General features: G+C 36.2%; 1 protein-coding gene across 1 annotated transcript in view; it reads right to left on the bottom strand.

Annotated features, from left to right (window-relative positions):
* Positions 1-24,660, bottom strand: part of Cep112 (centrosomal protein 112) — a 344,883-nt gene that overhangs the window by 286,162 nt on the left and 34,061 nt on the right. The window contains exons 7-9 of the mRNA XM_042665492.1: positions 13,514-13,561; positions 13,184-13,261; positions 4,845-4,931 (exon numbers count right to left, since the gene is read on the bottom strand). Of these exons, the coding sequence (XP_042521426.1) occupies positions 4,845-4,931; positions 13,184-13,261; positions 13,514-13,561 (213 nt within the window). The remainder of the gene's footprint in view (positions 1-4,844; positions 4,932-13,183; positions 13,262-13,513; positions 13,562-24,660) is intronic.

The following is a 24,660-nucleotide window of genomic DNA, read 5'->3' on the forward strand; positions in this document are numbered from 1 at the left end:
GACAATGATGGAAGAAGTAACATTTATCAAGATACATTGTACTCATAAACTGACATATTGAATTGAAACTTCTTGGTACAACTATTTAAAAATATTTTAAAAGATCTCACAGGAGCTGGACACTGGGTAATGGTGAATCATATATGTAATCCTAGCTACTCAGGAGGCTAAGATCTGAGGATCATGGTTCAAAGCCAGCCTTGGCAAGAAAGTCTGTGAGATTTAACTCCAATTAACCACCAAAAAAGCAGAAATGGGGCTGTGGCTAAACTGGTAAAACATTAGCCTTGAGCAAAAGCTTAGAGATAACCTCTAATGTAGGACCAGATACCATGAAAATATTGCAGGAAGGGGTAGGAGAAACACTAGACCTTCTAGGCACAGGTCTAAACTTCTTAAGTAAAGGTCCAGAATCACAAAAAATCAAAGGAAGACTGGATAAATAGGATTATATCAAACTTAAGAGCTTCTGCACAGCAAAGGAATTAGATAACAAGATACACAAAAACCCACAGAATAGGAGAAGGTTTTGTACCACCTATAAATCAGACAAGGGCTCAAAAAAATTAAACTCTCAAAAATTAATGCTCAAAAACTCAACAACCCAACCAATAAAGGGGCTAAACACTTAAAGAGGATTTCTCAGAGGAAAAAAATGACCAATAGACACCTGAAAAAATGTTCAGCATCTCTCCCCATAAAAGAAATGTAAATCAAAATACCATTGAGATGCCACCTTACACCAGTTAGAATGGCCATTATCAAGAAAACTAACAATAACAAATGCTGGTGGGAATGTAAACTTGTTTAACTACTCTGGAAGGTGGTATGGATCCTCAAAAGAGCTATTCTATGAGCCAGCAGTTCCACTCCTGGGCATTTATCCAACAGAACACAAACAACACCACAATAAAGCAACCAGCACAACCATGCTCAATGCAGCATTGTTTACCATAGCCAAGATGTGGAATCAACCCAGATGCCTCTCAGTGGATGAACAGATCAAGTAATATATATATCAGAATTCTACTCATCCATCAAAAAGAATGATATTGTACCATTTGTAAGGAAATCTAGAGACCTAGAAAAAATTGTATTAAGCAAAGTGTGCCAAAGACCACAAAACATAGGTTGCATGGTTTCCCTCATTTGTGATAGCTAGAATGTTCTGCAAATAAACACACTAAATGGTTAATACACACACACACACACACACACACACGGACAAATTATATAGGTCTCTAGACATTCACACACTGAGGCCAAAGAAGGATATTCAAAAGAGCGGATGACAAAAGCTCAATAGCTTTGTGCATATGATCATCTAAAATAGTATTTTTATGAAATGAACTCCATGAAAGGAAACAAATGAACTCCAAGAAAAGGAAACAATAGAGTTTTTAATTGCTATTGCTGCTGTTTTTGTTTTTTCCTTTTGTTTGTTAGCTTGTATTTGGGAGAGCAAGGGGGCACAGAAAAGGTGGAACAAAGAGTGAACAAAAACAACAGCGGTACTCACTAGGGAATATGTGCAAAATGAACTGTACATCTTATGGGTGGGGACAGGAGGGAAAAACTAGGAGAGAATGAGGGTAGGGAAGATATGGTTCAAAAAGAATTATACTTATTACCTGATTCATGTAACTGTAACCCCTCTGATATCACCTCTACAATAACAATAAATAAAATAAAATTTTAGAAAGCTTAGGTATAGTACTCAAGTCTTGACAAGCTCCAAGACAGGCGCGTGGCAAGCATGTGTGCGCACACACACACACACACACACACAGATCTCACAGGGAACAAGTAGCATCTAAAATACCTTGCCTCCTTATACTAGCTAGAAGCACTAGCAGTGGTTGATTATGGTTGTACTTAGAGAATTTTCAAATCTTTAAAAATTATCTTTGCTTGTATTCAATAATAAATAAATATCTATAGGGAAAAAGTATTAAATATAGTAGAAAAACTTAAAATATGTTTAAATTTTCACCTATCAAATTTTAAGAAGAGTATAAATAATAAATTAGGTTGTTCCCTTAAATAAAACTCAGAAATTAAACTGTCACAAAATGGCATAGAGAAGCCATCAGAAACCTGACATTTTGGGATAGTATAATTTACTTCACTACACTGGAATGGAAAATCTTCAGGTGAGTGTGTCCCTGAGTCCTCCCGCACCTTGGTTCACACGACAAGAATTCCTAGGTACATAGAAAGATGACAGGTAATAAGCCTCCTTATGTTTAGCTCTACTACTGTTAGAAAAAAAGCTCAAAATATATCAAAATAGCCTAATTTTTTAACACTAAAATAACTGTAATTAAAAATTTAAATGATGATAATCAAGGCAAATATTATTTATCAGATATGACAAACAGTAATTCTGATAATATTCTGTGATAAGCTCATTGAAAATAATGTCTTTGATAGATTTGGGCCTCAAGTTTAACAGTCAGGGTGCTCTACCACTGAGTTATTCTGATTTGGTAGCATGGTACTTTTTTATGTTTTTATTATAAAAATAGTGTACAGAGGGGTTACAGTTACATGAGTAAGGTAATGAGTAATTTCCTTTCGAGCATTGTTACCTCCTCCTTTGTTTTTCCCCTACCATCAAAATTGCATAAATTTTATGTCATTGGTTTATATTGTACCAGATGTTTTAACTTTAAAAAATATATTTAATCATAATTTTATACTTCAAAATATATTTAAACTCCAAAATCACGGGGATACAAAATTCAGGAAAGTTAGCACACAAAGTAAATTTTTAGTAAGAGCAGAAAATAATATTTGCCTTTAACATTTGAATAGAAGAGACAAAAGGAAAAGAATTAAATATTTTAAACTTTCTATTACCCAATCAGTGATTTCCTTCTTTGAAGAGTTAAATGTGTACCTGACTAAATACTAATATATTTTTTTCTTTTAAGAAGCTTGAGGTTGTCATAGTGTTAACAGAGTTGTCATAGGGTTATGGGAAATGAAGGTGGATGCTCTTACTAAAAAAGAGAAAGAAGTCTCAGTGCATGCATAATACTTTGTCTTCAGCTTGCCTTTCAAAGTCTTCTGTTCTGATCTGATCTGAGAGAAGATCTCTCTTTGTAGCCCAGAACTCACCATCTTCCAGTCTCAGCCTTGCCAGCTCTGGTATCATAGATGTGGATCACTTGGCTCCACACCTCTATCTCCATTACTTATGGGTTTTTGTGCTTTTTAATTTTTTTAACTGTTATTGTAAAGGTGATGTACAGAGGGGTTACAGTTACATAAGTCAGGTAATGAGTACATTTCTTTTAAACAATATTACCTCTTCCCTCCTTTTCTCCCAGTTTTTCCCTTCTCTCTATTTGGAACCATGTGGATATTTAAAATAGACACATGAGCTGGGAGTGTAATTTATGTGGTAGTGCACTTTCATACCATACACAGTGCCTTGGGTTCAATTACCAATGCCAAAATCAGAACAAAACAAAATACAAATATATAATCACATCACTAACATTTTAAATCATTACTAAAATAAATACAAACTCAAGTTATATGTAACATAGCCACAAATTGATGATTTTTGAGGAGCCTCTCTAAGAAACAAATTTTATTTGAACATATTTCAAGATTGGAAAGCACAAATTTCAATGAGCTAGTCAAAAAAGTAGCCTTCACTGTCAGTTCTAGCTTTATACTACATCGTAGTCTACACCAAAAAGAACTAAGTCTAAGAGTCTCTTTTTTAATTAAAAAAAAGCTAGGCACAATGGCTCACACAGAAAACTGCAGCTACTCCAGAGGCTGAAGTGGAAGGGGCACAAGTTCAAGACTAGCCTGGGAAACCTAACGGTGACCCTGTCTCAAATTAATTAACTAATTTAAGGAAAACTGAAAGGCGATTAGAATGAAACAATCTATTTACCACTGACATGTTATTTCAAATTTCATAAAAAGTAATGATAGAATAAAGATTTTAAAAAGCTATAAGAAGTCACTCACATCTAGCTACTCAGAGGCTGAAATCTGAGAATTGCAGATAGAACCCAGCCCATACTGACAATTCTGTGAGACTCTAGCTCCAATTAACCAGCAAAAAAAAAAAATTTTAATTAGAGGTATGGCTGTAATGTTAAAATACCAGCTATGAGAAAAAAAAGAAAAAAGAAAAACAAAAAAAAATAAACAGCCAAGCAATATTGTAAGGCCTGAGTTCAAGTCCAGGTACTCACTCCCCCAAAAAAATCTATGAGAAATCTAGTCCTAAAATAATTGTTGAATAACTAAAAGACAATGGAAAAGGAGTAAAATAACACACATTGTAAATGAAGCTTAAAAAAATCACCTTTTGCTGTGATGTTACTATTAGGTGTTTAAAGAAGAGGTGGCCAAGTAAGAACCACACCATGCACGTGGTATTCAGGTAAGGGGTAGGTTTATTCAGTGGGCCGCCTGGCACCAGGCCAGGTTGTACTCCACGCAGCTGGCAAAGAGAGCATCTGGCCTTGGGCTAGGCCCGATCTAGGATAGGGCAGGAAAGGTGTGGCCAGGTAAAGAGAGGTGGGACCAGGTAAGAGGAGGTGGGACCAGGTGGGAGAAAGGTGTGGCCACCTCAGATCCAGATGTGACCTCTTCCAGGTGTGCCTGTTGCCTAAGTAATGCAGGTACTGGGTGGGGTCTGCTCACCATCCAGGAGAGGATCTTACAGTTACCTTAGCAAACCTCATACGACATATACTATCATAAAGGACATAAATAAGTGAACAGATAAATATGAAAAGGCATGGATCTTCAAAATACCTAAAATATTTTAAATATTAAATAACAATGGAAATAAGTTATGTATATCTTACCTTCTGAACATCAGCATCATGTTTCTGTTGTAGCTTAAGCTTTTCTTCATGAAATTTTGCTTCCATCATTTTTGTTTTCATGTCCAACTTCAAGGAAAAAGTTTAAATATCTTATTCATTTATTCTTCCTCTTGGGAAAAATTACAGTTATATTAAAATAAAACCCCCAGATTCAGGCATGGTGACATGTGCCTGTAATCCCAACTAAACTGTGGGTACAGGTAGGAAGATGGAGGTCCATGACCAGTCCCACCATGTTAAAGGGTCTAGGTAATATATTTGTCTTTCCATAGATTTATAGAACTTAAAGGCATAGAACAAAAAACAATATTCTCACACATGACCCAGCCCTGGCTCAAATGCAAATGTCACTTCTTCCCTGACGTGTACCTGAAGCACCCCAGACAAAAGCAGTTTCTCCTTCCTTTCCTATCCTGTTGCCTTACAGTTGACTTGTTCCTTCTTTCCTACTACTTAGAACTAAAGTAAAAATTTAGGAACTTTCTCATAATGTGAATTGAATAAAATAGTTTATATATTTTTGTTGTAAAGATACTGTACAGAGGGGTTACAGTTATGTGAGGTAATGAGCATTGTTAACCCCTCCTTCTGTTTTTCCCCTGCCATCCCTTTCCTCCCCAACTCCTCCCTCCCACCCCCCCTCACCCCCACCCCCCCACCCCCCACCACAAGATGTAAAGTTCATTTTCAGCATAGTGTCTTGTACATCTCATTGTTACAATGGGCATGTATCCTTGTTTCAGCATCTTGTTATTTCCCTTCCCCTCCCCAAATTAGAAAAATGTATATATAAGATGCAGGGCACTGGAATGAAATACAGTGAAAACAGGGGTTATACCATGGGGGAAGAACATACAAAAGAAACAAGAAAATCACATAGTACATTATAAGTACATTAAAAACAATAGCAACAAAGATAAAACCTCTTGTGTCCCTATCTTGGGGTTCATTTCGCTTAGCATCATGTTATATGGTCATATGTACATAGCTTTTGACCTTTTCTGCTTGTCCTAGATGTATACTAGTTGTTGCAAATAAGGGAAACCAGGGGACCTATGTTTCTTTGGTTTTGTAGTTACATTTATATTCCCTTTATACTATATATATATATATATATGTACACTGACAAGTATATATGTATATATATATATATATTCAAAAGCAAACTAAAATTTAGAAAAATTAAAAATTAAGCCTTATCACATATTCTTTAATGGTAGAAAAATAAGAGTGAGCTGCTAGGCTAAGCAGAGACCCTACATAAAACAGGTGTGAATGCAATCATAATATTCAACATGTATATGTAAACATAGAACTAGGTTAAATGGACAGCATGAATAGGTTTGAAAGAAATGGGGAAGAATGATGAAAGGGGTGACATTGACCAAGATGCATTGCATTTATGAACTGGCATTTTGAATTGAAACTCCTTTGTACACTACTTAAGGAGAAAAGTGAACATTGTCATACTTCATTACTACATCCACCACTGTTCTGCTGATCCTTATCAGTCATCTCATGTTAGAGAGATTGGTTAATACTGAAATACCCATCTAAATGATTTGCCTCATGAAAAATACTACGGTAAGAACTGGGTGGGATCAATAGAAAGAGGAAATTCTTGCCCCAGTGTGACCAAATATCTAGGCTTCATGGCCAGACGATCCCCTCAGACTGTTACCTAAACCTCAGGATTAAACGACCCACTTCTAGTAAAAGAAGTTCAATTAAGGGCTGGGAAGGTGGCTCAGGGGTAGAGCGCTTGCTTTGCATGCCTGAGGCCCTGGGTTTGATTCCTCAGCACCACATAAGCAAAAAGAAAAGAGCCAGAAGTGGTGCTGTGGCTCAAGTGGTAGAGCATTAGCCTTGAGCTGAAGAGCTGAGAGACAGCACCCAGGCCCAGAGTTCAGGCCCCACGACTGGACCCGCCCCCACAAAAAAAGAAATTCAATTAAATCAGGAGTTCAGCATAACTTCACAGTAACAAGCATATAGACAGTCATCCTATGGAAATCACATTGCTAAAGAAACTGAATTCACTTTTTACATGGCTTTTCCACAAGCTGTTTTTAAAGAGCCTCTGAAATTTCTGCTTAAAACTTGTTTATATAATCCATTAGGCACTTTTTGAAGTATTAACATCAAAAAAATAGTTGAGCTTGGATATTCCTGCAAAGCAAATAAAGCTGAAGAATCTGCTCACTTCTTTAATATAGAAGTCTTCTTGGGCATAAAGATTTCCCTTATGATGTAACTAGTTAACTTTTAAGACAATTACCAATGTCATTGTTCATTTTACACAATATTTACATACTTTCAGATATTCACTCAGCTATTTACCATTACTCTTTCAGAGGTCAGAGGATCTGATTTCTTATAAAAATGCTATTTTTTATTATTAGCTGTTTTACATGTAAAAATTTTAACATTTGATATCAAAACTAATAGAAAGTCAAAATAAAAAACAAAACTGAATAATAACCATGAATAACTCTGTAAATGTATTAGCTAGTTAGATATTATTCACACATTATAAGATAACCTATACAGTGGTTCACCCCTGTAGTCTCAACTACTTAGGAGGGTGAGGCAGGAGTGTCACTTGAGCCCAGGAGTTTATCATCAGCCTACACAACGTATCAAGTAACTATCACAGTCAGGAAAAAAGAAAGAAAACAGACAAAATTAAAAAGCACAGAATGACGCCACTATAAGCTTTCAATGAAGTTTAGCGTGTACTTTGTAATATTATTGAAATATTATTTGTGTCTTTGTTTAATACCTCTTAATTACTTTATTTACTGTGCTTAAGTAGCAACTAAGTGACAACATACAAATGTCTAAAACATTATTATTACCATCTCCCTATCGAACAGTCACATCTAAAACATTATCAGCAATAATTGATAGCTAATCAATGTATTTGTTTAGTCCCACTTTCTAAATTTCAATAATCCTCACACATAAAGCTGAAAAGGTAAATCCTAAATATTCACTCTACCCAACTTAAAAGAATTTTGTTAGTTACTAGTGGGAGGAAATTATCATGCAAAGAATTAACAGCTATTAGATTAATACCTCCAATGGATCCTACTGGCAAAATGTTAATCTGAAACATTCTACAAGGCCCATTGTTATCAATTATTCCAATTTATAATCTTAGCACAAAATTAAATCAAACAATAAACAAAACAAAAATAAAACTTATCCCCAGGGATTAGAGATATATGAAGTTCTAAACAAGGATTTTAAATACTTCAGAACTTACCACATTAAAAGAAGTGACATTTAAACATCTTGCACAAAGTATACACTGATATTTTTTCTATTTTAAAAAATCATTTATATGCCATATTCATATGTAATTTATATAAAGCATAAACAATTATATTACATACTGAGTTAGTTTGCTTTGCTATACTTTTCCACATGCCTTAATGTTTATTTGCTTCTTTACTTGAAACTCAATATTCTGTCCATTTCTTCCTACATCAACATCCTCACTGGGCATTGCACATGAACAACCATTTTTGCTATAATCATTATGTGATAGAGGGTTACTCTATTCAGACACATCTTCCCACTGACTCATCAGAATCTAGGATGTGGTAATAACTCCGTTCTTGCCTGGGTTATATTTATAATGGAATTCCTTTGTATAGTTATTTGTAAAATTTTATAACATGTAACAAATTAGATATTTCATAAAGAGATTTTAAAAACCAGTTCTCTTATTTATTGTCTCAATTAGTTATATCGTTTTCTTTTCCTAGATTTATTTAAATTCTATACTTAACTGGCAGATTCACTAGAAAAGAAATATAGTTAGAAGTTAGTATCTGTGGTAAATGCTCATAATTCCAGAAATCAGAAAGCAGGAGCAGAAAGATCTTTGAGTTCAAGGCCAACTTGAGCTACAGGAACATCCCATTTTAGGCACTGGGTGGAGGTGCTATTCAAAAGAAATTTTCTATTTTAATTCACAAACAACCATTTCTACCATCTGTTCTCTGAAAATTGATGGCTGATCTAAAAATTGATATCTTCTTATTGTGTTAGCCATTCTCTCATTTCCTGTGATTTTCCCCCCTTAGATTATAAATAAATAAATAAATAAAAACAGCTGGAAGATGCTCACTGAGCTCTAATTCTGTGATGTGGACGTCACAGAAAATGTGTTAGCAATTACAGAGACAAACTAGTCCAAGATGTCTGTGAATGATAGGCTAATGTTAAAATAAAGGATCACAGTCACAGAACATATGTTTTCCCACGATGTCTAAAATAAATTAAAAATTTGAAAGAACCTCTTAAAACATTTTATATGTACATTTTCAGCCATCAAAACAAAAGCAGTGTGATTATTTAGCTCTGATAAAATACTGTCAATAGCACTCATTATACATGTAACATACTTTCCCTGTAATTATGATTTTAAAATGGAAGCTGTGAAAAAATGGAAATTGTGCTTATAAACTATTATGCTTATAAAGTTTGATTTCTCAATGCTAAATATTTCAAGACTTTAAATTTTAAGAGAATTACTTTATTAAATGCTTCATGACACAGATGAACTCTGAAATCTGGTAAAATTCCATATTACTCAAGTCACTACATTTACTGCACCCTTTAAAACAAGCACCACAACCTCCTCCTAAATTCTTATTTTTTACTTTACGTGGCTAATCTAGATTGCCAATAAAACCACACACACACAAAAAAAACCCAACAGGTAAAAATACCAAGCAAGGCATTGATGGCTCATGCCTGTAATACCAGCTACTCAGGAGGCTAAGATCTGAAGAATTTGATTCAAAGCCAGCCTGGGCAGGAAAGTCTGTGAGACTCTCATCTCCAATAAACCACCAGAAACCCAGAAGTGGTGCTGTACATAGCTCAAGTGGTAGAGCTCTAGCCTTGAGATAAAGAGCTCGGGGACAGCTCCCAGGCCGAGAGTTCAAGACCCACAACCAACAAAAAAAATGAAATGGACTTGAGATTTAAATATAAAAATAGATATTAAAAGGGACAACATAATGAGTACTTTTTAAAAATTTAAAACAAATAAGGCCTTTTAAAAGTATAATAAGAAAACTAGTACCAGACCAAGGATATAGTACAATTAACAGAGTGTATGCCTGTTATAATAAATGCAAATATCAAAAGAAGACACTGCCATTGTACAGTCAATCAAAGAAGCTTATTATCCAGAATTCATAGCAGGCAACAAAGAGAAGGTATGGTGGGGCTGAATTGCTAGGATGGTAAGGAGCAAGGCCTGACCTCACTGGAAACTGGACAGCTGGGACTGCCCAATGATACACAGGTTTTTCTTTTGAGGAAACTCTAATGTACTAGTCGGTATATGGTTTTAAATCAGACGCATGAAGAAAATATTTGAAGTGGGATTGCTTATAACAGTTATTACACTGCATGCTTCCTGTTTGGCCTGAGCAATGCTCTTGGGTACAGGATGCCATACATCCCATGTGCAAGGGATACAGTATGTAAATGCTGATCCTCTGAAAGCCCAAATTGATCAAGAAAAAGAATGTTTGGATGTTGGTAGTCTGATATTAATACAACAATCACTGATGCAATCAATAATCACTCCAGAGACAACTGCAGTGACAACCAAAGACCACACTTCCAAAGTATGGATAAAAACATATACTTGATTAAACAGCTAGGTGCATGTAGCTTTTTTTTATTGTTTTGTTTATTATGAAAATACTGTACAGAGGGGTTACAGTTACATGAGCAAGGTAATGAGTACATTTCTTATCTAGCATTGTTGCCTCCTCCTTTGTTTTTCCCCTACCATCCCTTCCCTCCCACCTCCTCCTACACCTCCCACCTCCTACACCCACCCTTACCCCTACCCCCCACCCCTGCTTAAATTCTAAAGTTTGAGTGTTCTGTATGTTGTTCACCTGCTCCTCCAAAGATAGATTTTTTTTTAATCAGTGCCAACTGTAAATTATTTTTACCCAGTTTTATATTTCTGAAGGGATATGTGAAATGTGAATATTTAAGGAATAAATCTTAGTTGTGAGGCTTTTTTAAAAGCATGCATTTTAAGGCATCATTTTAACATTAAGTGAATCTTTCTTTAAGCATAAACTGCCTATTACATGAAATAAAAATATATATAATATGCACACATACGGGGCTGGAAAGTTGGCTCAGTGGTAAAGTGCTTGACTCACATGCATGAAGCCCTGGGTTCGATTCCTCAGCACCACTGTGGCTCAAGTGGTAGAGCGCTAGCCTTGAGCTGAAGAGCTGAAGGACAGTGCCCAGGCCCAGAGTTCAAGCCCCATGACCAACAAAAAAAAAATGCACACATACATATGTACATCTAAATGTCTGTATACACACACACACACACACACACACACACACACACACAAATAATGTTAAAATAAACCCACTCCTTAGGGACAAAAATCACCAAAAGATATCAGCTCATAGCTGCCAGAATGGCTATGATCAAAAAGACAAACGAGAACAAGTTTTGGCAGGGAGGTGGAGGAAAGCAAAGATTATACACTGCTAGAGGGATGGAAAGTAAGACAGTCATTATGGAAAACTATGTAAGTTCCTTAAGAAACCAAAGTATAATGATCATTTCCCACTTCTGTGTATTACCTAAGAGATTTGAATAAATATGTTGAACAGATGCCTGCACAGCCATCTTCACTGCAAAAGTATTCAAAATAGCCACATTACAGAATTCATCCACATAATTATCATTAGATAAACAGAAAAATAAAACATGGTGTATATACTTAATGATATACTATTTAGCCTTTACAAAGGAAGAAATTCTATCATTTGTAACATCATGGATGGAAATAAGAAATACTATGCTGTGAAACAAGCCAAACACAGAAGGGCAAATACAATATGTTTTAACTTTTTTTGTGTGTGTGTGTCCGGTCGTGGGGCCTGAACTCTGGGCCTGGGCACTGTCCCTCAGCTCTTCAGCTCAAGGCTAGCACGCTACCACTTGAGCCATACCACCACTTCCGGCTTTTTTTTTTTCCTGCTTATGTGGTGCTGAGGAATCGAACCCAGGGCCTCATGCATGCAAGGCAAGCACTCTACCACTGAGCCACCTTCTCAGCCCGATATGTTTTAACTTTTATGTAGACTCTAAAACAATTGAGTTCATAGAGGAAGAGAGTAGATGTTATCTACTAGAGTGTTGAAGAGCTTGTCATTCAAAGGTACAAAATCTTAGATATCTGCACATTATGGAAAATAAAGCGAATAACTGAAAACTGTATATTCCACTATTGATGACAGTAAATTTCAAATATTCTTATCACAAAAAAGCATATTATATCACTTATCAGCTACAGAGTAGCTTTATTTAGCAAATCAATTTAACTGGTAAAATAATAACAAGCAAGCCAGTGATTTACACATGTAAAACTAGTTACTTAGAAGACAGAGACCAATAAGATCATGGTTCAAGGCCAGCCTGGGCAAGAAAAAAATGGTTTTAGGATTCCCAACTCAATGAATAGCTGCCATCCATCAATCAATACATCCCTGCCACTCTAGGTGTAAGGGGAAGAATAAATAGGAGGATCACAGTCCAGGCCAGCCCAGGCAAAAACTGACATCCTATTGCAAAAATAATCAGAGCTTTAAAAAGGCTGGAAGTATTACATATGCCTAGCAAGTGCAAATCCCTGAGCTCAAAGCCCAATACTAATCCCCAAAAAAGAAAGAAGAATGAATAGTAGTGAAACTAAAAAGACAAATTACAGGTACATTGAGTAGGGAGTCTCTAAGGTCAAAGATATTGCTTCTAAAAACTTCCTCCCTAGGTAGCAGGATTTGAAATTCAAGAGAGATTCCCTCAGAACACCTCTGCTTAATAGTATACAAGATGGGAAATGGACATTAAAATCCTGAAATGATAACCACTCCTTAACCTGCATTATGATTTTGTGTTTTTGCTAAAGGCAACCTATTCCTACTATGTGTCATTATTCTACCTAGAGTCCCAAAACTCCTATTTCACAAAATCTTTTTTTTTTTTTTTTGGATCCAGTCGTAGGGCCTGAACTCTGGGCCTGGGCGCTGTCCCTCAACTCTTCAGCTCAAGGCTAGCGCTCTACCACTTGAGCCACAGCACCACTTCTGGCTTTTTTCTTTATGCTTATGTGGTGCTGAGGAATCGAACCCAGGGCCTCACGCATGCAAGGCAAGCGCTCTACCACTGAGCCACCTTCCCAGCCCTATTTCACAAAATCTTAAAAACTGTGTTGACTATTAATTACATCAGAAAATGTCAATCATACCTCTTTTTCATGCATCCGAGATAGAAAATGGTCATCATGGAGACTGGTAGACTTTCTCAGGCTGAACTTGGAGGTCATCTGTAGAATGAAGGAGGAGGTAGTATTTTTTTTCAGGCCTCAATCTTCAACATAAAAATAAACTAGTAAAATGCCTGAAACCCACACCAAAACAACACTAGGGAAAAAATAATTTAATTGCTTCCAAGTGACGGGATTAAAAAAAATCTTACTATACCTCTTGCTGTGGCAATATGTTATTTTCCACCAAAATTTTTTATTTAATGTAAAATTAACTGTCCCTAGGAAAACTCCAATGGAATTTTCACCTACCAGAGAAACTGGGAGAGGCTTCTGTCTCAGATACCGAGGATTTTCTATCTGAAAATTTTAAAATAAAATAAGGTCTTATTAATTTCAGTGTTTTAATTATTTAATGAAGTATAACATTACACTTCTATATGGAAATGTTTTTTGACATGTCTTAATATTTGGTTCAGTTTCTAGAATGAGTATCGTACAACATTTTAGTGATCCTCTAACAAACAAAAAAAAATTGGGGGGGGGGTCCGGTCGTGGGGCCTGAACTCTGGGCCTGGGTGCTGTCCCTCAGCTCTTCAGCTCAAGGCTAGCGCGCTACCACTTGAGCCACAGCGCCACTTCCGGCTTTTTTCTTTTTTTGCTTATGTGGTGCTAAGGAATCGAACACAGGGCTGGCCTCACGCATCCAAGGCAAGCGCTCTACCACTTCCCAGCCCCTAACAAACAAAATTTGAAGCAAATTCCCTGCATGCATATATTTAATGATATTCTCACTACCTAACTATATAGTCTCACTTTCCAATACTTTTCTTGCATATGTTAATGTAAGCATTTAACATGACATTTCTTTTTTATTATTATTTTTTTATTGTGAAAATACTGTACAGAGGAGTTACAATTACATGGGCAAGATAATGAGTACATTTCTTATCAAGCATTGTAGCCTCCTCCTTTGTTTCCCCTTCTCATCCCTTCCCATCCTTCCCCTGCTTACCCCCTCCCCTCCCTGCCCACCCCCCCCCCCCCCCGCACAAAAGTTGTAAAGTTCGTTTTCGACATAACGACTTGTACATCTCATTGTTGCAATGGGTCCATCTGTATCCCTATTTAAACAATTTTTAACATGACATTTCTATACATGTATATATGTACTTCATTTCCCATTATTTCTCATACTCAAGTTTCATGCACTTAAAATTCAGAATGACTTAATTACTGGAATGTAAGTCTACTTGTGCCTCTCTGCCTCTGTTTCTTTTTACAAGCTTTTCAATCTCTATTCATGCTTCAAGTGTCAGTTGAATCACTATACTGCTAGGCATATTTGAATATCATAATGTTCCACATACCTCTATTATAGAAATGAGAATACAAAATATCCTTAAGTCGCCCCCTACATTTATTGTTTCAGTTTCATCAACCTTCCCCCACCCAGCACACTTAATATTCCAATAACACCAAACAACCTGTTTTACTTTGAAACTACTACACTGTCTCCCATATTGATTCTGGACATTGAGAAATCCTTCTCTCAAATTCTTTAACACTTACTGATGAGGAATGATCTTCTTTGGGAAACATAGTTCCTCCTATTCTAGTACATTCCTGGATGTTTATCCCTTCTTTTGGTCTAGTATCCATCTTCCAAAAGAATATGGATTCTAAAAAGAAAGACCATGACTGCCCTATATACCAGTATATTCCAAGCAGTCAACACAGTGCCAAACAGTATTAATGAAGAAAAAAGGAGAGAAAGGGAAGGAGAGAGGAAGAGAGAGAGGAGAGGGAAGGCCAGACAGATTGAAAGATTTTTTTAAAGACAGAGAAGAAATCAAACTATGGCAATTCCACCCTCCATCCAATTACTGAGGAATCTTGCATCCTCTCTCTGTGTCTCTATATTATCTCTATATAAATACTTTAATTGCTTGCCACTCTGTCTAGACACCTGTCTTTGAGAAGAATGAATAAAAGGATGGTATCTTCTCAATTTTGTATCCATAGTACTTAGTACATTTAATGCAGACTAGTTTCAGGGTGTGTGTGTGTGTGTGTGTGTGTGTGTGTGTGTGTGTGTGTGTGTGTGTGTGTGTGTGTGTGTGTCTGTGTGTGTGTGTGTGTGTCTGTGTGTGTGTGTGTGTCTGTGTGTATATACCTGTGTGTGTATACCTGTGAGTGTGTGTATGTATCTGTGAATGTGTGTACCTGTGAGTGTGTGTATATATCTGTGAATGTGTGTACCTGTGTGTGTAACTGTGAGTGTGTATACCTGAGTGTGTGTGTGTGTGTGTGTGTACCTGTGAGTGTGTGCGTGTGTACCTGTGCTGGATCTGGAGTTTGAAATCAGGGCCTGGGAGCTATCCCTGAGCCTTTTTTGATCAAGACTAGTGCTCTATCACAAGCCACTGTTCATTTCTGGCTTTTTGATGGTTAATTACAGATAAGAGTCTTATAGACTTTTCTGCCCAGCTGGCTTTGAACCTCAACCCTTAGCGCCTAGCCTCCTGAGTAGCTAGGATTATAGATAGGACTATCAGTGATTGGTTGCCCATGTTATTTATGAGATAGTCTTCCTTTTCGACTCGTTGGCCAGGATGGAACCTTCCTGTTGATACTTCCTGCCACAGCCGGGATGACACAAACACTCTGCCAAATTTTTTCTGTTGAGATAGTGTCTTTGTAACTTTTTTGACCTGGATGGCTTGGAATCATAATGCTCCCAATCTCAGCCTCCCAGTTAGCTGGAATAACAGGTATGTACCATTGTGCTCAGGTATCAGTTGATAGGGGGATCTCACAAACTTTTTACCTGGGTTGTCTTCAAACTATAATTCTCCTGATTTCTGCCTACCAAGTGGCTAGAATGATAAGCCTTAGACACTAATGCTCACCTCAGAGGCACAAATTTTTCTAGGTGGCAAAGTGCAGTCAATAGTATTTGTTGCCTGAAGGTATAGATATGAAAGTAAGTAATCACAGTTTTTGGAATGCAGAAAACCAGTATAGAAGTTCTTCAAAAATACACAAATCTGAAAAATCCATAAAACTCTAATACTTGAAACAGAATTAAATATGGGAGAGGAAAATAAAATGAAGAGGAAACAAGAATGTTTCAAAGATGCTCAAGCTCCAATTAAGTTTAGAATTTGCCAAAAGTCAAGAAAACCATCTGTGATTTATTTTTACTTAGTTCTACATTTATAAAAGGGAATAAAATACTGGTTTGATTAATTACAATGTAGCATTTCAACTATGCAGAAGTAACTCCTATTCTATTCCCTTCATCTTTAAAGCCATTAAATAAAGAACTTAAGGTCTCATTATACTATTATGAATTTCCTTTTTTCCAAGCTGACTAAAATAAAAGGAAAGATTGTCTATTCTCATTTTTTATAGCAACAACAAACACAATAAACTAGTATCAATATTTTGTTGTTGTTCACTTACAATACATTGAGTTTTCTTATAACCACTTTTAATATGAAATGGGAATTATTCATAGTGAAGCATGTTCTTTAGTCTATTTGAGGAAAATAAGCAATCTATTTTCTGATTTTGTAACAACAGCCAGATGTGCTTTGAAGTTGAATGTTTCCACTTTGTAATCCACAAGTAAAAGACTTGAAGCAATCTGTAAACAGTCTTAACATGGGCTTTTTTCATGCTCTTTTAGAAAACTTCTTCTCTTATAATACCTCAAGAAGAATACCACAATAAAGAATGTCCAAAATGCAATACAAAAAGGACTTATGTGAAGCATTCACATCCATGAAAATGTTACATAGAAGGAAAAGCCCCAAATAATTAAATTGCAATCATATAATTGTTATATATCTGCATATTTAAAAAGCAAACAAATTGCAACAATAAAATAAATAATAATACAAGCTAGACAGGAATGTAGAAATGTGAACACTAATGGAAACTCTTGGCATTTTTATTTCATTTTTAAGCAAGCCTGTTTGACTACAAATGTTTTCTGTCCATTTGCGTTTTAAAATCAGGATTTGGTCAAACAGTTATGACCAATACTCCCTGACAGATTAAGTTGATCAACTAAAGAAACTCTATGTTTCCAGCAAATGTAAGAGGCACTCTATCTGATATGTAAACTTTCCTAAAGAAAGGACATTATCAAGCAACATGTCATCAGTAACACAACTAAATGTTTTAAATCACAGCATCAGTCACAAGAACAACCAACACTCACTTCATAGGGAAAACAAAATGAACTTACTCTTCCATTTCAAGCCTATTGTGCTTCAAAGCTATGTTTTAAGACAATATTTTAGAACTTAATGCTTATTCACAAAAATATTCCTATAACTGTTAACTTTTTCACTAGTTTATTGAAAATATTCCAACAAATATTGAATGAGAATAATTATAGACTCAAAAACATAGTCCTTTTGCATATGGAACTGCAAATAAGCCAAAGGAACACAGTAGAAACAGGCATATTGTCACTTGATTTATGAGACAAATTGCACTTCAGTGTAACAGCAAAAGAACAGCTTTTTTTGTTGTTGGTGGTCATGGGGCTTGAACTCTGGGCTTGGGCGCTGTCCCTCAGCTCTTCAGCAAAAAGTGAGCATTCTACCATTTGAGCCACAACACCACTTCTGGTTTTCTGGTTGTTTATTGAATATAAGAGTCTCATGGACTTTCCTGCCCAGCCTGACTTTGAACCGTGATCCTCAGATCTCAGCCTCCTGAGTAGCTAGGATTACCAGCACCTGGCAAAAAAACAGCTTTTTGCATAAATTGTGGTGTCACCTAGCTAGACATAGGTATTAAAACAATCTTAACTCTGCCTTAGAACAAGTACCAAATTTACTTTCAGATGGTTTGTAGATCCAGATAGGAAACATCAAAACAATAAAATTTTTATAACAAAATGCTGAAACAAGGATACAGGTTGACTCACTGTAACAATGAGATGTACAAGACACTATGCAGAAAACAAACTTTACAACTTGGTGGGGAGGGGGGATTGGGAAGGTGGGGAAGGAAGGGATGGTAGGGGAAAAACAAAACAAACAAATGAATGAATAAATAAATACCTTTCAAAAAAGCAATAAAACTTCTCGAAGAAACAGAATCCTCTTGAGACCATAAGAAAGATTTCTTTTAAAAGAGTTAAAACGTCACTAGCTAAAAAGGCTAAATTAATTGTTTAAATTTTCTATTCATCAAAGATACCAGTAAAAAGATGAAGAACAACAACAGAAAATATATATCACACCATATTCAAAGGAGCCTTATCCAGAATACATAAAACACTCTCACACATCAGTAAGAAAAAGTACATAAAACAATACTACCAACCACTCTCAAGAATGACTTATTTTAGCTTGACTGGTGTCAACTCATATCTGTATCCCTAGCTACTTGGGAGGCTGAAATCGGGAAGATCTCAGAATCAGGCCAGCCTGGGCATACATGGGAGAGCTCAACCAATAGCTGGGCCCAGTAGCATACACCTGTCATCCTAGTTACATGAGAGGCTATGATCAAGAGAACTGCAATGCCAGGCTAGCCCAGGAAGAGAAGTTCCAAGAGATTTTATCTGCATGGAAGAAGCTAGGCATGGTGGTGTGTGCCTGTCATTCCAGCTATGATGGTAAATGTAAAATAAGCATATCACAACCTAGGTGCATGTCTGGAGGAAAAAGTGAGACCCTAATCTCAAAAATAACTAGTGTCCCCCATCCCAAAAAATAGCCAAGGTCATGGCTCAGTGGTAAGCACCTGATTGGCAAACACAAGGTCCTGAATTTAAAAAAAAAATTTAAAGCTAATTCTTAAATTACAATTTGAAAAAAGGAATGGAGAAGACCAATTTGGAAAGGAAGTAAAGCAAGGTACACACCTCCTAAGGAGAGTAGACATTGGCATAAACACTTATTAGGAAAACTGGCAATGTCTAAGGATTCAGCTTTTTGCTTCGGAACAAATCACATCAATGTTTTATGGCTTAAAACTACAATGATGTATTCATCTATTCATCTAGATGAATGGATCAAGAAAATGTGGTATATATACACAATGGAATTCTGTGCCTCCATCAGAAAGAATGACATTGCCCCATTTGTTAGGAAATGGAAAGGCTTGGAAAAAATTATATTAAGTGAAGTAAGCCAGGCCCAAAGAAACATAGGTCCCATGGTTTCCCTTATTTGCAATATCTAATATATGTCTAAGTCAAGCAGAAAAGATCAGATAAGGTGATGTTAGGGAAATGAACCCTAAGATATGTATTCAAATGTTTTTTTTTTCTTTCATGAGATTGTTTCTAACACATTTATAAGATTATTTCTTTGTTGCTTTGTATGTTCCTCCCCCACAGTATAACCCCTGCTTTCACTGTATTTGATGTTGGTATAATTTGTGGAGGGGAAGGGGAAAAACAACTCATTTAAATAGGGATACAGGTGGACCCATTGCAACAATGAGATGTACAAGTTGTTATGTCAAAAAATGAACTTTACAACTTTGGTTGGGGGGGGGGGGTAGCGGGAGGATTGGGTAGGGGGTGGGGGGAGGATGGGAAGTAATGGGAAGGGGAAACAAAGGAGGAGGCTACAATGCTTGATAAGAAATGTGCTCATTATCTTGCCCATGTAATTGTAACCCCTCTGTGCAGTATTTTCACAATAAAAAAATAAAAATAAAAACTACAATGATGTTGTTTGGTTCACAATGCTGTGACTTGGCAACTTGGCAGCTTATCTCAGGTATTCTTACTCAAACATCCGCTGTACCAGGCTGAGATCTCCCTCACAGGTCTCAACTTCCCACATTCCTCACCCAGAGAGCAGAAAAGGACAATGTAATTCCAGTGAAAGACAATAGGAGGATAAAGGATTTTTTTAAAAAAATGACTTCTGTGAAGCTTTTAACGTTTCTTACACACCAATTCATTTTACATGCTAGGAATTAAAACGTTTTCTGTGACAGTTAATCTCCCTATCTATTGTTAGGATCTCCTTCAAAATTTAACACTGTTCTCATCATCTCTATTGTTTCTAAATTACACTGAAGGCAGCATAGAATTTCTCAGCTTCTTGTCTGTCGTCACAATCCAGCTTCTGTTAGTTTCATTGATCTGTTCCAATGGGTTGGTGATAATTTTTATTGTTTCTGCTTTGGTTTTGTTTGGCTTGGCTTTTGTTTGTTTTCTTTTTAAAATTTCATTTAAGTTAAATAAGGGACCTTTGATCCTGAGTTTCACTAGGGACACAATTTTTATTAATCAAAATTCATCATTGTTCATTAAAGTCTACATTTGGTTTTAATTACCACTTTAACACGCAGCTATTTGGGCGTAGTTGCTTTTGTATTTTCTTTTTATTTTTTTTCAGGTAAAAACAGAAGGAGAACTAATCTTTTGATGTTAAATTTTAGCTTTATTGAAATAGTCATTTAATGAAAATGTCTTTATGTTCTAATTAGATCAGCTTTATAAATACCTTATGACAATGTGAAGAGACTATAAATTCATAAGCCATTTTTTGCTTGGTCACTGTTCTCTAAGTATACTTTTCTCACTTTTAGAAATCACTGTAATATTTTAAAACTAGAACATAACTGTAGAAATTTCTCTAATCTCAAAACATTTTTTAAATTTTTATCTGATTAAAACCTTTGAGCAGTATAGGATCTCTAAATATTTTCTCTAATGTCTGGTTTCATAACATAATTTAGGAAGTGTTACTTTCTCCTCTGTCTTTTGGAAGAGGCTATGTACTATTGTTATTCTTTTTTTCTTAACTACTTGACTAAATTGGTTGGTTAAACCTTCTGGGCATAGACTTTTTCTTATTGGGAGTTATTTCAACTACAAGTTCAGTTTATTTAATAGATATAGGTCTATTCAGATTATTGGGTTTTTTTAGTGAGTTCTGGTAGACTTTGTCCCTTTTATCTACATTATCAAAGTTATACCTATGTTATATTTGCAGTAATTCCTATTTTACTTAGAACATCCATGTGGTTTACAGTGATATCTTAATCACTTTTGATATAAGCAAACTCATTGATATACTTCATCAGTATAGCTAAATATTCACTGATTTTATTCAATATGTATAGATTCAGCTGTTGGTTTCACTGATTTTCACTATTGCTTTTCTATGTTCAACTTGTTTCTATTTTAATCTTTACTATTTCCTTTATCTGCTTGCATTGGGTTTGATTTGCTTTTCTTTCTCCAGTTTCTTGATAGTTTTGATAAATTACTTAGGTCTTTCTTTTCTCTATTGCTGCTTTCAACATGTTGTATTTCACTGATTTTACTACAATGTATCTATGTATGAATATCCTTGTGTTAATTCTAACTTGGAACTTGAAGTTCACTATTTTTTTTCTGGATCTACAGATCAATTTTTCCATCAAAGTTGAAGTTTTTTTTCAGACATTACATATTCAAATATATTTCTGATCCTTTCTGCCTTTCCTCTCATTCTTGTACTATCATACATCATCTATGGGCACACTTAATGGTGTTTCATGTTCTCTGAGACAATATTTATTTTCATTCCATTTGTTTTCTGTTCTTCAGCTTACATACTCTCCACCAATTTATCTTCAAAGTCACTGATTCTTTCTTCTGCCAGTTCAAATCTTCTGCTGAGAGCCAATAAAAAATTTTTACTTCAGCTGTTGCATTGTTTAATTCAGGAATTTCCATGTGGCTCTTCTTTATAAATTCTTTTTTTATATTCTCTATTTTTATTTGATGGTCATAATGGTTCTTTTTACTTCTTTATACATGATTTCCATTAGTTCTTTGAACTTTTTATAATGTCTTCTTTGAAGTCTTTGTTAAATCTGGCCTCTGGATCCTCTCAAAGATTCTGTTGCCTGAGTTTTTCCCGGGTATGGGTCACATATTCCTGTTCCTTTGTGTGTCTTATATGTTTTCCTTGAAAACTGCATGTTTTGTAATATAGTAACATAAATATTGATTCCTTCCTCCCTTCTCTAAGAGTAAATTTTCTTATTTAGTTGTTTACTTGTTTAGTGGCTTGGCTATGAGGACAGTTTATTTTCTCACAATGGGAAGACACATGGGTTGTGACCTGGGTCATACATAGTCATCCTAAAATGATAACTAATTTTAGCAGAGTTCTCTTCAAAACTATTTCTGTGCCTTGTCTTCCAGTCCAACTTATGTCTCTTTAGGTTTTTTTTTTTCTGATCAAGGTCTGTTTATTGAACTTACAAGCAGGCTTATATACTATAAATGAACGAGGAAGTGGTTGCAACATATTGGTAACACAGTTTTTTACAAAATACAGAATGCAGGCGGGTGGGGTAAATAAAAGATCAGTATCTATCTTTATGATAAATCTGAGCCACAGAGAGGTTTGCCATCAAAATCTCCTCCATTGTTTCCTAGGGCATCCTCAAACTTGAACTTCCCCATACTCTGTTCTCCTGGATGGCCTGACCCCTATGCAAGAAGTTTTAACCATTTCTCTGGATACTGTGCAGTTAGTACCCACTACTCTTGTTGGCTTGCCACCCTTGGTGTGGGATCTGCCCTCCCAACAATTGAGGACAATCATTAACTGCAGTACTCTCTACCTGCTGTGTCTATGTGGAGCCTCTGCCCTATGAATATGGGGACGAGTTGAGGAAATGATCCCTACCACCAACACCCAGCTGCACTCACCAGGAATTTAGCCTCTTTACCTCAAACTTCAAGTGACACAAAATGCTGCAATATGTCCTACCCAATGAGGCAGAATATCCCTTGATAGAAGCTCAGGGAAAAGACCCTCTCCTCCTCCCATGTTCTTAGCTGTACCCACTGAATACTGAACTTCATAAAACTGATCCAGAAGGTCTCAAGAAAGTACATCATGACTCACAACCAAAGGTATTTGCTGTTCTTACCAACTCTAGTTGATTTTGTCTTTTTTCCCCCTAGTCACAAGGCTTGAACTCGGGGCCTGGGTGCTAGCCCTGAGCACTTTTGCTCAAGGCTGGCACTCTACCACTTTGAGCCACAGCTCCACTTACAGTTTTCTGGTGGCTAATTGGAGATAATAGACTCATGGACTTTCCTGTTTGGGCTGGCTTCAAACAATGATCCTCAAATCTCAAGTCTCCTGAGTAGCTAAGATTACAGGCATGAGCCACCAGCACCTAACCCTCCCTTCTTTATTTATATATATTTTTATTATCTTTAAGTAGTTGTACAGATTTCCATTCAACATGTCAGTTTTTGAGTATAATCCATCTCAATCAATGTCAGCCCCTCTACCAATCTCTCCCATCTTGTAGTTGATTTTTGAGTAACTATTTCATTTACTCTAAACCCTTGGCACAATTTTCCAAATACTTTTAGTGGTTTTATTGGGATTTTTTGTTTTGTCTTTTTAACCAATTATGCTTTTTAGCTAGAAAGCAGGACTGTGGTGTTCCTCATGTGCCAATCCAGGATAAAACTCTATTCTTTTGTATCCTATTTTATGCTACAAATTTCCATTGAAGGTCTACTTGGGCTGAATCCCACAAATTTTGATGTGTTGTCATATCATTAAAATTCAGTTAAAATATCTTCTAATTTCCTTCAGGTTATTTTTTTTTTTTTTTGTCAGTCGTGGGGCTTGAACTCTGGGCCTGGGCGCTGTCCCTCAGCTCTTCACCGCAAGGCTAATGCTCTACCACTTGAGCCATAGCACCACTTCCGGCTTTTTTTCTGCTTATGTGGTACTGAGGAATCGAACCCAGGGCCTCATGCATGTAAGGCAAGCATTCTACCACTGAGCCACCTTCCCAGCCCCTCAGGTTATTTTTAAACCTCTGGGTTATTTAGAAGTGTGTCACTTAATTTCTAAATATTTGTGGATTTTCCAAATAATTTTTTACTGCTCTCATTTAACAACTTTACCTGAAGAATTACAATAATTACTATCAAGTTATAAGGCTCTGGAAAATGTAGATGCTTGGAGTTTCCTTTGTTTCACTGGGCAATCAGCAGAACTCAGATATGCCTACCAGTTCCATCTCTCTTTCTACGGTGGCTCACGTCAAGCTTTCACCACGTTATTCCAGTTTGTCCTCACAGGAGTTACTTAGGAGGTGATCTAGGGCTAGAGTAAGTCCTTATAACACAAGTCTGTTCTCTAACATAGCCATAATTTTTGGCTTTTCTTTTCAAAAATGCATACCTTGGAACAAAGCTGTGGCTTAAAGTATTTCATACATAGAGAAAAGGCATCCTTCTCCCACTATTCCTCCTCTCAGATTCCCCCCATACTGACTGATTCTAAGTACTTCTTTCTCAGTCTCACTGGCAAGAATGGGGAGTTTGAGTCTCCTGTAATCTCAGGGCAAAGTGGTAAGAGAAAGACTGTGAAACTTACAAAAACAAACAAACAAACATCATTCTCTGCATAATTCAAACCGCTGCAGCAGCAGCAGCA

This window comes from Dipodomys spectabilis, unplaced genomic scaffold, assembly GCF_019054845.1.
Source record: "Dipodomys spectabilis isolate Male_0828 unplaced genomic scaffold, ASM1905484v1 ptg000329l, whole genome shotgun sequence".
NCBI classification, from domain to species: domain Eukaryota; kingdom Metazoa; phylum Chordata; class Mammalia; order Rodentia; family Heteromyidae; genus Dipodomys; species Dipodomys spectabilis.